Here is a 15725-nt window from a genome sequence, read left to right on the forward strand (position 1 = left end):
TCAATGTAACAAGGTAGAGGCTCATCACGAACCTCGAAACTATGTAAAAGAGCTGGGCTCATCTGCATGAGTGGTTTAAGAGCTTTATCTTATCTCACCGTCAGGGGATAGATCCGTAATGGCAGTGTATCACACAACACTGTCCCTTACATGAGCAATAAAGAATAAAGAGCCGTGCTTTGGGTGAAACGTAAAACGGAGGTCCCATTGTAAGTGACTCTGCAGCAGCAGTTGTTGATGCATAGTTCACCCCCTAGTCTCTGTAAGCTGCTTTGATAAGTTGCTTTAGCGTCTGCGAAATTACTAATCAATAATACAGTAATGTGCTGACCGCTATTTGTTTGCATCTTTTCTTCCATAAGGTACTTTTATTCAGATCTGTGTTTTTTAAACAGTTTGCACCTTGAAGTGTAGTTCGGGGGAACTCGACTTTGTTTGTAATCAAACAGCACCAAGCAATGAAGAAAGGTCAAGAAGCAATGGCTCAGTGTGCTGTTTTTGTACACGAAAAGCTGGTCGTTCCTTAAAACAAGATATTCGTTTTTTTTACCAGTAGCCTAAGGGTGCATCACATTGGAGATTGGAGTACAAATTTAACTTTTATAAATGTGAATGGTCACATGCTTTAAAAAACAAACGTACGCACTTTGCTGTATGCATTTTTGCAGCTGTGTCTTGATGTTGCACAGCTTTATTTGCTGTGATTTACATTCAATTGACATGCCAAAAATACAGGTTAATTTTAAGTTTCAAATTTGACATACATCTCCTACCCTATGTATGTTACTGTACTACGTGTCTCTCAAAAAAAAACAGGGCTTTGGGGGCTCCCGAGTGGCGCATCCAGTAAAGGCGCTCCACGTGAAGTGCAGGATGCGCTCTATATTCTGGACGTCGCCAGTTCGAGTCCAGTCTATTCCACAGCCGACCGTGGACGGGAGCTCGCTCAATTGGCCGAGCGTCGCCCGGAGGGAGGGAGGGTTAGGTCGGCCAGAGTGTCCTCGGCTCACCGCGCACCAGTGACCCCTGTAGTCTGGCCGGGCGCCTGCGGGCTTGCCTGTAAGCTGCCCGAGAGCTGCGTTGTCCTCCGACACTGTAGCTCTTGGATGGCTGCATGGTGAGTCCGCAGTGTAAAAAAAAGCGGTCGGCTGACGGCACACACTTCGGAGGACAGCATGTGTTCGTCTTCACCCTCCCTAGTCAGCGCAGGGGTGGTAGCGGTGAGCTGAGCTTAAAAAATAATTGGCCATTCTATATTGGGAGAAAATAATAAAAATAATTGGCAATGACTACAAAAAAAAAAAAAAAAAAAAGTGCTTTAAAAAATGCTGCAAAAGCTTTTGGCAATTTTCCAGTGATTCAGGTTTGCCATTACAGTTAATATGACACAAGCAACAAACAATCAGTGTTCCCAGAACAGAGTTTAAAAAAAATATCTCGAACAATGTAAAGACAGTGCTGAAGAGAAAGGGGCTTTCTGTTTCTGACTAAATGAAACTGCAAACACAATGAGGTACTAAACAAAGCATATGTTGCAGAAGTTTAACCACAGATATTTGCCTTCAGGAAAACACAACTTAAGTAGAACAGAGAAAGTTGCTGCTGTGGGAGCAGTGTGGTTTAAACCACACACAGATGGATTTGATGACAGGGTGACAGATTTATTACAGGTGTTAATCACTACTCCACAGTACGCTAGGCTGCATGGGGGTTTGTGGGGACAGAGGGGAGAGGACCTCCAAGGGTGGGTGGTGAGTCTGCTGGTCACTAGAGGGAGACAGCATTATCAAGGGATTGGTGGGACAGCAAAAAGAGACTAAATGTGAATGCAGACTATGAATAGGGACTATTTGAACAATAACAGTCTCTGTGTAGTACTGAAAAGGGATACTGATGTATGTAAAGTAACAAAGGTAAAAAGTCAATTTTTACCGGGACAGGTAACTATATAAATTGTTTTTAACTATGGTTGCAGCTGTGTGGCTCTACTTAATATAGTCAGCACTCAGATACACTCAGATACACGTCAGTCGTGTTTTATCGGCCATGAATTAAGAATAAAATGAATCCCCATTATATATATATCTGTAACAAATGAAAGCACTTCCCCGTCACTCGTGATTTCAGACTCCGTCACCAGTTTTCTGATACAAAGCCCGTCTCTTCAGTGTTACAGTAAACAAAGCGAACGAGACAAGGCACGGTAATGTAAAAGTTAATCATTAAACAAAGCGAACGAGACAAGGCACGGTAATGTAAAAGTTAATCATTAAACAAAGCGAACGAGACAAGGCACGGTAATGTAAAAGTTAATCATTAAACAAAGCGAACGAGACAAGGCACGGTATTGTAAAAGTTAATCATTAAACAAAGCGAACGAGACAAGGCACGGTATTGTAAAAGTTAATCATTAAACAAAGCGAACGAGACAAGGCACAGTGATGTAAAAGTTAATCATTAAACAAAGCGAACGAGACAAGGCACGGTAATGTAAAAGTTAATCATTAAACAAAGCGAATGAGACAAGGCACGGTGATGTAAAAGTTAATCATTAAACAAAGCGAACGAGACAAGGCACGGTGATGTAAAAGTTAATCATTAAACAAAGCGAACGAGACAAGGCACGGTGATGTAAAAGTTAATCATTAAACAAAGCGAACGAGACAAGGCACGGTGATGTAAAAGTTAATCATTAAACAAAGCGAACGAGACAAGGCACGGTAATGTAAAAGTTAATCATTAAACAAAGCGAACGAGACAAGGCACGGTGATGTAAAAGTTAATCATTAAACAAAGCGAACGAGACAAGGCACGGTGATGTAAAAGTTAATCATTAAACAAAGCGAACGAGACAAGGCACGGTATTGTAAAAGTTAATCATTAAACAAAGCGAACGAGACAAGGCACGGTAATGTAAAAGTTAATCATTAAACAAAGCGAACGAGACAAGGCACGGTAATGTAAAAGTTAATCATTAAACAAAGCGAACGAGACAAGGCACGGTAATGTAAAAGTTAATCATTAAACAAAGCGAACGAGACAAGGCACGGTATTGTAAAAGTTAATCATTAAACAAAGCGAACGAGACAAGGCACGGTGATGTAAAAGTTAATCATTAAACAAAGCGAACGAGACAAGGCACGGTGATGTAAAAGTTAATCATTAAACAAAGCGAACGAGACAAGGCACGGTGATGTAAAAGTTAATCATTAAACAAAGCGAACGAGACAAGGCACGGTGATGTAAAAGTTAATCATTAAACAAAGCGAACGAGACAAGGCACGGTAATGTAAAAGTTAATCATTAAACAAAGCGAACGAGACAAGGCACGGTAATGTAAAAGTTAATCATTAAACAAAGCGAACGAGACAAGGCACGGTAATGTAAAAGTTAATCATTAAACAAAGCGAACGAGACAAGGCACGGTAATGTAAAAGTTGATCATTAAACAAAGCGAACGAGACAAGGCACGGTAATGTAAAAGTTGATCATTAAACAAAGCGAACGAGACAAGGCACGGTGATGTAAAAGTTAATCATTAAACAAAGCGAACGAGACAAGGCACGGTGATGTAAAAGTTAATCATTAAACAAAGCGAACGAGACAAGGCACGGTATTGTAAAAGTTAATCATTAAACAAAGCGAACGAGACAAGGCACGGTAATGTAAAAGTTAATCATTAAACAAAGCGAACGAGACAAGGCACGGTGATGTAAAAGTTAATCATTAAACAAAGCGAACGAGACAAGGCACGGTGATGTAAAAGTTAATCATTAAACAAAGCGAACGAGACAAGGCACGGTATTGTAAAAGTTAATCATTAAACAAAGAGAACGAGACAAGGCACGGTAATGTAAAAGTTAATCATTAAACAAAGCGAACGAGACAAGGCACGGTAATGTAAAAGTTAATCATTAAACAAAGCGAACGAGACAAGGCACGGTAATGTAAAAGTTAATCATTAAACAAAGCGAACGAGACAAGGCACGGTATTGTAAAAGTTAATCATTAAACAAAGCGAACGAGACAAGGCACGGTAATGTAAAAGTTAATCATTAAACAAAGCGAACGAGACAAGGCACGGTGATGTAAAAGTTAATCATTAAACAAAGCGAACGAGACAAGGCACGGTGATGTAAAAGTTAATCATTAAACAAAGCGAACGAGACAAGGCACGGTATTGTAAAAGTTAATCATTAAACAAAGCGAACGAGACAAGGCACGGTAATGTAAAAGTTAATCATTAAACAAAGCGAACGAGACAAGGCACGGTATTGTAAAAGTTAATCATTAAACAAAGCGAACGAGACAAGGCACGGTGATGTAAAAGTTAATCATTAAACAAAGCGAACGAGACAAGGCACGGTATTGTAAAAGTTAATCATTAAACAAAGCGAACGAGACAAGGCACGGTATTGTAAAAGTTAATCATTAAACAAAGCGAACGAGACAAGGCACGGTAATGTAAAAGTTAATCATTAAACAAAGCGAACGAGACAAGGCACGGTAATGTAAAAGTTAATCATTAAACAGTTTTAGATACTGTGATGCTTTTTTTTTTTAATCTGTGATCTTTAGTTATTTTTGTGCATTTTCATTTGCAAGTGAACTGTGCCATTAGGGCCTTATCGAGTACTATATTCTGTAGTTTTGAATACTGACTTTGGATATAGTTTTAATTCTGGAGACTGTGTTGTTATTTTTTAATGGGTAACATTTTGATTTCATTTTGCTGTTGGGTTGTAAACGGTGAATTTTACATGCTGCTGCAAAACGTACTGGATTTAAAAGTATGTACTGTGTCACAGTCCACGTGTCCAGTCGTCTCTTTTGGCAAGTGATATTTTCAGAATCATATCGTTCTGAATTAAAATACTTCGTCTGTTGAACATATAGTACTGTACCAACAAAACCAACTACAGTACATCTACATGGAAGCCTACTTATTTAAAAAACAGTCCTTTCAGCTGTGTGTTTTTGACATTGTATCTTTTTTGTGTACCATAAAAAAACGGACACGTTTTTGTCTTTTACTGCTGTTATTCCCCCAACTTGTGCGCTAACAAATTTCAATGAAAGAATCAACGTCTCCCTGTACAGTTCCTCAAACGCAAGTCATATTTTTTCTTTGTACAAAATATGTGTGTGTGTGCAGGGCTGGGGGTGTTTGGGTGGCAGGGGGCAGGTGCTCACCTACATACACGTCAAATCAGATGAAATAATCAGATACACGTCACACTCGTTTAACCATCACTGATTTTATAGGGTCGGATATGTGAGTGCTGACTGTATGCAAGTGCTTGTTGGTAAGATCTTATTGCCTCTAATGAGGTTAAAATGAGCTGGCTATAAAACAGACAATCCAAGAAAAAATAAGCTTGACATTATATTCTAAACATGTTGGAAGTATTTTATGAATCCTGCAGTCTGCTGAGATCCTCTTTATGAGTTCTGAAGATTACTATTCTGGTGTGAATTTCTAGTGACTTAGTAGGAATACTAATGGGAATTTCAAATGCATGTTAACACGCTGTTTGTGATGAAATGTGCTGCTAAAAGCAACCCTCCCCACAAATCATTAAACATACTGGAGCACGCCTTTTTAAAAAAATTGCTTGTATTATTAGCTGATGTGCAAAATGTCAATAATAGTGAACTGGCTTCTGTTTTTGATCAAATGTATTTGGTGGATGGCAGTACTCAAGCTGACTTAAAAAGGTACATTTTCCTTAGGTTTCATATACAGTATAATGATGTTATTATTGTGAGTGGTCCACACCCACAGTACATCCCTGTTAATGTATTCTTTTATACAGAGCACCAAATGCATTGTAAAGGTGCTCAGGAAATCTGGGATTTGCACTCTAAATGGAACCCTTGGTTTCCAGCTCTGGGTGAAGCAGTTCATCAGCTATACAGATACTGCTGTAATCTGCACTGGCTTTTATTACACTGTACTGGTCTGTGCGTCTGTTTGAGTAATACAATAATTACAAGAATATCCTTTAAATATATATTTCGATTGTTACAGTTATGCTTCCTTCTTACTTTTGCATTTCTTTATATTAGTAATAACAATCTGCTAGCATTAGAAAACACTTGTAATGTACAGCAGGGTCTGCAACAGAGCAGGTGAAAAAGCACGTTTTTTTTTTTTTTCGTTTAAATATATACTGTATATTACACAATGGCAAGCATTGTCCTCCTATTTATTTCAATGGCCTACGTGGAGTCCTGGCATCAGTGATATCTCAGGACATCGCCACGCTTCTTTTTAAACCTATTTTTGTCAGTTGTTCTTCATTTGAAATAACCTCAAAGCCTTTGTATAATCACTTCCCGGGCTTGTTGAAGACACTCGGCTTCACCTCGTGTCTCACAACATACCCTGAAGGGTGGCGATATCCCATATCATTTACAATTTCTTTAAATACACAATTAGAAAGGGATCAGGGAAAACATGCATGCTTTTGACATTTGATCCTATGTCTCGTTCAACTGCATACAAAAAGCCACGCTTTATAATACAGGGGCCATTCTTCTTATTTGAATTCATTAACTGTTAACAACCAGCTTTCTAGCACGTGAACTCATGCATTTTTAATTCAAGTTTAACTAGGGATTTCCTTACAACCTTGTGAAACATGTCCATATTCTGTATGAGCTACTAAAGCTTTCTGAGATTTAAACCCATATAAAGTGATGCCTTTTACATTGAATTTATTCTGAACAAGGGTGTGTGAGGAGGGAGGAATTGTAAATGGCATGTTTTGTTACCACATGCAAATTACATGTGGAACACCTCATGTTCTTGATTTGGCATGGGGCACATTTTATTTTTGGAGAATTTTAGCAATGCATTTATAGTATCTTCAGGAAAGAGATAAATGACTTAAAAAATTTGAATAAAAAAAATACTATTATCCACGGCTCCTCCTACTCAGTGAACTCATAGTGAAACTTATCTAGGTGTTATAAATAACAAAGGCTTCAGCTTCAGCAACACAGAGCCCCAGTGACTTAAGGATCTGTCTTGAAAACAAGCAGGAGTCAGAGACTGCCCTTGCCAAGAACAACACCAAGCGTCGATATGGCTCCCAGCATCACTGCTCTCTTCCTCTGCAGCTTCCTGCTGTACTGCTGTTCCAAAGGTAGGCTTCTTCTCATGATCCTGGATATTTTAACTTTATATTATATTACAAACACTGAGAACAGCTTTCAACAGAAATTGAACAATTCTTATAGCAAGATTTACAATGCAAAAAATATTTGAAAAAACAAAATAATAATTATTTACAACATTTAAATTCTTAATAATTCCAGCTACAAAAATATGCATTAAGAATTCAGATACTGTATAATGTTGTTTATATATGTATATGTGTTGTTTTTGCATTGTAAAGCTTGTTATGACAAGTGCAATTTGTCATAATGCTAAAATATGTGATTCCTTTGAAACTTTTTTTTTTTTTTTTTTAGTATATTTCTCAAGGTATTATGTACTCTACAAATGGTTGGCAGAAAAACAGTTTCGTTTCCTTTTAATCATTTTTAGTTTCAGAGTTTATTTATTTCCTCTGTTGTTTCTTTCATTTATGTTTACAACTTAAATTTGCAGTGGTCGCCATTCTTGTGGGGTGTGAATTTTGTATTTTGTGAATTTATGATGGCCATTTATCCATTGGGATGCAGATATGCTTCCTGTTGTTAATTGGTAAAGCAATTGTAAAAGTATATTCTAAACTGTTATATATGCTGAGAACCAGAACTTTTGGCCATGGAACAGTTGCATATGTTATCACTTTGCAATTACACTGAGAAACATAGTGTTTGAAAAAATAAATAATAATGAAGTGGATTTTATTCATTTTGCAAAAAAATGTCTTTCTATGACACGGCGTTTCAAGACTGCACAGGTGAGCACCAGCTGAAAGTCTTTCCATGTTCACCCAGGGTTAAATAAACAGAAATACACATTTGAGAACAACTTCCCCAGGTTGAGGGTCGCACTGGCATATCATACCCCAATCCTTTTCAGAATAACATGTATGCAAAAAGTTTATTTGTGCAAAACTTCTCAGTTTCTTTTGAAAGTGGGTGCTCCATTGTTGCTAATGAAAATTGAAAGGCTTTATGCAAATGTACTAGAATCTTTGACCATTCATTATAATTGTATTTAATGCCATTTTATAAAAAGTGCTTCTATCTGGTAAATCGGGAATGAGTTTAGTACTCAAAATGAGTCGATTCTAAACTCGTCTATGATCAATCAGTTCACATTTTCTTTATCAGGGTTGAACATGAGGAGCCTGGTTTACATTGTTATGAGGATCACAGCTATTGACATTCTGTTAGGTTTGTACGGAAACATTTATCCAATTATATAAGAGGCTGGTTATAAACAGATAGCAAACAGGCAGATACTTCATGGGTACAGCATTGCTAATGTATTTCTGATTGTACACACAGCTTGACTTAAGCTCTGCTGTTCTTTAGCATAACACATGGGACTGAAACTGCAATCTCAGTGTTGAAGGGATTAATACGGAAGCATTTTAAAACGTATCAGTATTGCCTTTGAAGCTTATCCATGCAGTACCACCGCCCAGTATCTTAGTGCTGACAGTGTGAGGTAACCTCAAAAAATCTGACAATGTTTAAGACTATTGAGAAATTAACCCATTGCCATGTAATATGTAGTTCCCTGTAAACATTCCTATTTCTGAAAGAATAATGTAAACATATATATTTTATCACTTAAAAATGAATACAGCAAATGTTTGCCTTATTGACGCGCTGCCTGTTACACTGCATTTAGGAACCTGGCAGCCGGTTTAGTTTGCTTCCGGTAAATGATTGAACACACTGCACAGAGCTGCACAATTTATTTGAAATATCTTCAACGAAAAAGTAACCAGCTGCATCAAATATTGAAAAATGTTTCTGTTAAAGATTGCTCGGTCCAGTACAAGAAGGAGACATTTCAGGTGTCTGTTGTTATTTTTACAGTTATGTATGTTTTTATTTTGTTTGATAATTCACTGATAGTGAAAATAGAATGTCTTTAAAAGGTGGACATAAAAAACGAAATATTCTACAATTTAGCATTTACTGTTTTTCAGGTAAGCATTTCAATATTTTGGAACATTTGTTGTATACTAGCAGTTAAACTGAACATGAGTAAAACCTCAGGTCATTTATGTACTTCACTTTGCTAAGTCTATTTTTATTTAGGGTTTATTTGACCTTCCTGGCGCTCATATTAGTAATCACTTGACCATATGCTATGCTGTCATCTCTCATCCTCCTAATAGACCAGCTGTGTCTCGCCACCCATTGCACAACACTGTTTATTTACTAAGAGTTCAGAGACTCAAAAGACCTTTTATTTGGTACATCAGGGCTGCTTCAGAATCCTTATACTTGCATACAGTTATTGGCAATATCGTGCAAAATACCCATACAGTACATAAAAAAACAAATTACATTGAACCTACACTTTCCACTATAAAACAATACGTAGCTGAGAGGTTATGGTTCCACCATAAAAACACATTCATTTTGGGTCTCTATTGTGTATTATAACACTAACCCTGCATTCATTTTGTCACCTATAGTTTTTACACACAAACCATAAAGGGTCAAACAGACAAAGAGTAATAAAACATAATGTTAATAATGCACAGCTAAGCTGAGATGGTCGAAACATGTACATGCATGGGGAAGTGTGCAAAATAACCTCCTGTGTTGTTAAGGTTCTTTGATCTCATTCAATCAGAACACGACACTGTCACTGTGATATTTCATTTTTCATTTGTAACTTTTATTGGTACAGGGCGTTCACATTCAAATTTAATGACTGCAGCATTGTTTGCTAATGTTATGTTTCTGAAGCATTCATTCTCAATCCGAAATAAAGAAGGAAAAAATATTACTTTTCAGTGGGGAATTTTCCCATGAAAAGTTTAACAAAGTTCAGTAGTGATGAAACTGCTATCGATAGTAGTACATTTTCTTGTGTCACTGCCAACTAGTTGTTGTTTCAGAATCGTCAAACAAAGGTAGCTGTTCATGCATACACCCACACACCTGCACTGCAGAAAATGTTAAGTTAATGAATACGTACATGTTATATTAGGATGGGGAGGATCTGCTGATAAGGATGTAATGTACTGTATAAGCCATTCATGCAAGCTAGCAAGGAGAACAGTGCTGGGTTACACTTTACACTGTGTCTCTGATTAATGTGTATGTACATAGTAGTTACTTAGTAAATACATGAGCACTTACACATAATTACAATGTTTAATACAGTGGCTGCTGCATGGACTAGCAGCTTTATAGTATTGTCAAATGCAAAGCTCTACTCAAATGCCATTTTTAAACACGCCACGGTGCAGGGGGGTCAGAAGTTATGATTATGACTGCCTTGTAACTGCAGAAATTAATAATGAGGTGTAAATGCTCACTTTGGTTTTAGTAGTAATAATAATAATAATAATAATAATAATAATAATAATAATAATAATAATAATAATAATTGTGCATAACAAGGCTGTAATTCCGTCAATGAATACATTAATGTATCAATTAATACATTAATGAATCAGCAGGGTTAGTGTATTTCAGATGTTCGAAATAAATAGCTTTTTTAATGAAATCCGAGAAAGCTGCCGGTATTAAAAGCCTACCTGTCACCCCCTCTGTGTCGTCTCCTTGCTCACCTCCATTCCCCCGTCCAGGCAGAAGGTTCTCACTGCTTGATGGTTGCCCGGAGTTATTGGGCTCACTGGTTGTATTGCTTTAGAGGCTTTTGGAAGCTGCGTGACAATCTGTGACAATGTTTTTTTTTGGTTCCATTCCATCTCACTTTGTGTTTCCAGACTGATGTGAAAACAAACCAATTAAGTATGTATTCTGAACCTTTTTTGAATCAAACTGAATGATGGAAAATGAAACATATCTCAAGCTACAAATGTACAGAAATAGATGACATATGGGTCAGCCCCTATAGTGCAATATTAACCAATCAGTGACCTTGCTGCTTTCCCCACAGCAGCCTATGGAGACAGCAACTTGGTTGTGGACTGCTGCCTGCGAGTGAGCAAGTCCCCAATCCCAATTAAAATAGTGAAGAACTACAAGGAACAAGGCCAGCAGGACGGATGTGACCTCACAGCAGTGGTGTAAGTGCTCATTCCAGACATGGTATCACTATTTCCTGTTTTTCGTACTTTAGCATCTTCTTTGTAGAAAGCCCTAAAGTCAATCAGGTCTATTTCACTGATCGCAACCCTGGTTCTCAACACTGGCACAATTAAACTCTTAACACAGCCCTCTTTCTGCCATAGTCACCATGTGTTAAATAGCAAAAGATGACCAACTAGTAGTTGAATTACTGTCGGGGTCCAGCAGGTATTATATTTTTGATCATGTTTCTACATAAATAAAAAGGAAAGAGTTCAGATAATACTGTTGGGTTTTGAGTCGTTTTGATGATTTTGTTTTTCTGTTTTGAACTTGTTTTGAGCACCTCTAGCCACAATGTCATTGCTGGAGTCTTTTTAATCCATCAGACTCCAACCACACACTCCTAAATTGTACCCAACAAATGCCTCTTTCTATCCAATTGGCTGTTTATCCTGAAAGCATCCATTGATAGTTTTCATCCTCCACCTCCTCACAGCTTCCAGTCAGCCTCCCCGTATAGTAAGTGGGGCTGGGGGGTGAGGATAGATCATTTTCAGTGTACCTCCTCCAAGGTACATGACCAGCTACAGAACATAAAAGTGAGCGTATCGTTTACTGGACTGGCTGGTGTCCTGACTCTGAAATCAGCAGTGACGCTGTGATGGCTTTGATTCCCCAGGTTTACCACAAAGGGAAACAAGAAGCTCTGTGCCCCATCTAATGAGCCTTGGGTGGACAGTCTGAGAGCCAAGATTGACAAGAGGAGCCAATTCTGTCGGAACCATAAACAGAAGGTAAGTTGGGCATTTCACTGTCTGTGCACAGGAGCATTTGTGATGTAAATACAGTATTGTCCTGTGTGTGAGCATTTAGAGAGTGGGGAGATGCCCAAGTAAATAAAAGGCGATCAGTGGACAGAAGAAATAATCTGTGCAATAGGTTTGTGCTTTATAACTACTTATTTCACAAAAATACATTAAATTACAGATTTTATAAATGGCACAAAAGCAGAGTTTGATAGCACAGGATTGTAATGGCTCGGGTTCCTCTTCAATGCATCCGTTTTGCAGCATTTCAGATTATGTTAGCTGCCGACACGGGCAAAGCACTGTGGTCTCTCCGAGATTTGCCAACGGGCACAGATTGAAGGATAGCGTGTAGATCAAGTGTTATGTTATTCCCGTTTCTCCCCAGTAGGGGACGCTTCATACACTGTTACATGCACATCCATGCAATTCATGCGGCAGAGCTGATAGAAATGGCATGGAACACAACACAAGGCCAACCAAGAAACGAGGAGAGAGAAACTCCTGGGTTTTATTTATTTGTGTATTTATTTATTTGATTTTCAGAACCGGATGTGTCTCAACTTTGCTTGAAGAAGCATGTTTATATGTATCTAACATGTGGAAGATGGCAGAAGTTCAAAGGGATTTGAAGTCTGGCAAAAACTTTCAGCTTCTTGGATACAGGAATAACAACTCAAAAAACAGAATTGATGCACTATGCTTTTTCCAACAGGGTTTGTATGTTTCATGTGCTTACATGGGAACAGAAAATCAGTGGCTTTTTATTTAAAGTTCTCTTTTCTTAGCTTGATCAATAAAGCAGCTTCCTAAAATGTGATTTTTGTTTATAATTAATAAATGGCTGTACTTTTTAAAGGTTTTTTAGTTATATGCTATAATCAAAACAAGTGGGAGTTATGACCACTGCTTTGTAAAGGGCTGACCCTTATAAAAGTCTAGCCCTGTCAATTTGCTGGTAATTTGCAGTTGTCTAATGCTTTTACCATGCTTATGCTTTGCATGTACAATAGTTTACCATGTTTGCATGTCTTTGTGAATGTCAGTCTTGAAACTTTGTCTACAGCACTAGGAAATGTCGGTAGCACTTTGCATTGCATGGCATGAACACCCATGTAATTAAATTGTTATAACTGGGTGATTGCCAATTATTTCTGCTCTTACTTAGTAACTACTGTGTGATAACATGGAAATAGCTTTGGGAACAATATCTTGTTACCTGATGTAATAACATGGTAACTTTGTGATCATTCCTATGTAAGCACACTTATACACCAGTAGCCACCCTTTAAGACCAGAAAACACGATTAGTTACCATGTTATTACTATGTTATTACACAGTCATGTATGCCCTGTAATCGAAAGTGCTACTAAAATACTATTGGCTGAGGATCAGTGATTTTTGTTTATGTCTTATAGAAATGCAATGAGGTCTCTAAAGCATGTCATCCAGCTTCCCAGATCACCGGGCAATTCAGATCATTTAGATTTAGAAAAGCAGGTCTTGCAATGAAGAAGTGAACTGACCAGTAGCCGATGTAGCAGTTTCCCAAAAAGCCCAGCATTACTGGAGGATGATCGCTTTGCCATGCTTTTACATGACCCGCATTATAAAGTGCTTTAGGGTAACATTTACTCAGGGGCTCCTGTGAGAAGTCTTATCACTTTTATGATAAAGTTATATACAAAAGAAATAACTAGGATTAGGCTGTTGTTTAATGGTCCTGTATACTCTTTTATAGGGATGTGTAGTATTTTGGTACAAAAAACTTTTGATACATAAACTCATATATTGTACAGTACTGATCAAAATAGGAAATTACTGTCTATAGGAAACTTCTGCAACAGAACCTTGCACTGCCCATAAGGAACACAGTAGGAGGTATAGCAATTCATAGCACTAGAGTAATGCTGATTGCAGTTGAGTTCACCACAGTGTTAAGGGAGACAGAGCATTATCATAAGCACCGGGTGTGATCTATAGAACTAATGTTAACACAGCCTGTCTCCATTGTGTATGCAACAGCATTAATTCAAGGGGTGAGTGGAGAATTCAAATCTACAAACAGACATGGGAGCAGGACATCTTTAGAAACTTCATGTTGAAATTGTATACACAGCTGTATTTCTCACATTGAATTGAATAACAATGTACAATGAATGTCTTTCTGTGTTTTTGTGAGGTTGTCTTTGTGTGCCTTTTATAGAGTACATTAGTATTCTATTTTAAAAGAATGTCCCATTTGTATCAGAATGCAGCTCTGTCAAGTTTGACCTTTTAGAGGATGAATGCTGTGTAGCTTTGCATTGCATGAACCAGCACGTACAGCGAAGTTCCACAATTATTTTTGGTTGACTCTCATTTTATCATTACTGCAACACTATAAACAGAATGCCAGTGCTACACCATACATTTTAAAGCTATTGAAAACAGCATTTAAGCTTACAGCAAAATATTTTTAAAGTTTTAGTTTTTTAATAATGTAATTGTTCCTATGCATTTTTATACTGAACCTGAATCCTTCTTTTTTATTTGATATACTTTTAATAAAAATATTACTCCATATTATTTGGTTCATTGTGGTCATTTATCACATGCAGTCTCAGTAAACTCCACTGAGGTCTCCCATGAGTGGGATTGTGAAGTATTGGTTCGATTGGGGAAAATGAATGGGCTCAGTACCCATCTCTGTGAATGAATGACTGAAATCCACACTGACAGTCTGCATCACAGTGGACAGTGGAGTCACAGCTGCACTTACAAAAAAGGGGTCTTTGTGGTGTGGGGTAACGGGGTCCAAAGACCACCAAATCAAAGTTGCACCCTAACAGAAAATATGATCTTTTGGTACATAACATTTTTATTTACTTAAAAAAATTTTTTTTTGGTCAGTCCATATACTACGGTTTTGAGAAACAACAGTTATGTTAGTGTTTTTAAATACAATAATAATAATAATAATAATAATAATACTTTTAGAAAACCCCATGACCCACCAGCTACACCTTTAACATGCTGGAGACTTTTCTAGGTATTAGAAAACAATTGGTTTTACCCTGAAACAAGCCTGTTTTCCAATCCAGTAGCCCTTAACTTTGCATTTGATTTTCTAATTCAGTACGTCCTGGTACTTTTTAAAACTCCGAAGAGTCACTAATCGGTGGACTAACTGTGTTTCTTTATTTAACAAGACGGTTCTATATGTTTCAATAGTAGAGTTAAGCCTGTAAGTATCAGTTAAAGTCCCCTAGATCCTTTAGACCTGCAGTTTCAATCCTAGTTTTTTATTTAATTAGTGGTGTGTCATTCTCCACTCTGTCCTTCAGGGAACACATACTGTATTGGTAAATTGTAACTGAACGCAGTGCCACAGCATGTCTGCAGTCTTTTTCATGTTTTTTCAAGCCCTGTAAGTTACATGACAGCTTGACTGGATAATATTATTACCCAATGTAGTCTTGTTGTTTAGATTAACATTGTATAAAAATCAGAAGTTAAAGAAACCCGTGGCCTCAATAGAGCTCACAAACATGTCTTCTCTTCCAGTACGACTTCTACACCAAAGTCAAGCCGTTGCCCCTGCCCCCTGCAACACTCTTCCCCTGAGAGGATGGGATTAATAGCACTTTGGTTCCATGTGGTATTTCTCACTTATGTACATATGGTCTGACATTCACCAGGGGCAGAGAACGGAACATAATATACAGTACAACATCCTTCTCAACAGC

The 15725-nt window shown here is 37.6% G+C and overlaps 1 protein-coding gene across 1 annotated transcript; it reads left to right on the forward strand.

Moving 5' to 3' along the window:
• The first annotated feature begins 6993 nt into the window (after positions 1-6993).
• LOC117969846 (C-C motif chemokine 19-like) lies at positions 6994-14562 on the forward strand. Its single transcript, XM_059029148.1, has 4 exons — positions 6994-7151; positions 11057-11186; positions 11870-11984; positions 12543-14562. The coding sequence occupies exons 1-4, from the start codon at positions 7091-7093 to the stop codon at positions 12567-12569; spliced, it is 333 nt and encodes a 110-aa protein (XP_058885131.1). The 5' UTR covers positions 6994-7090; the 3' UTR covers positions 12570-14562.
• Positions 14563-15725: the final 1163 nt, after the last annotated feature.

Source organism: Acipenser ruthenus, chromosome 1 (assembly GCF_902713425.1).
Source record: "Acipenser ruthenus chromosome 1, fAciRut3.2 maternal haplotype, whole genome shotgun sequence".
In the NCBI taxonomy this organism is placed as follows: Eukaryota; Metazoa; Chordata; class Actinopteri; order Acipenseriformes; family Acipenseridae; genus Acipenser; species Acipenser ruthenus.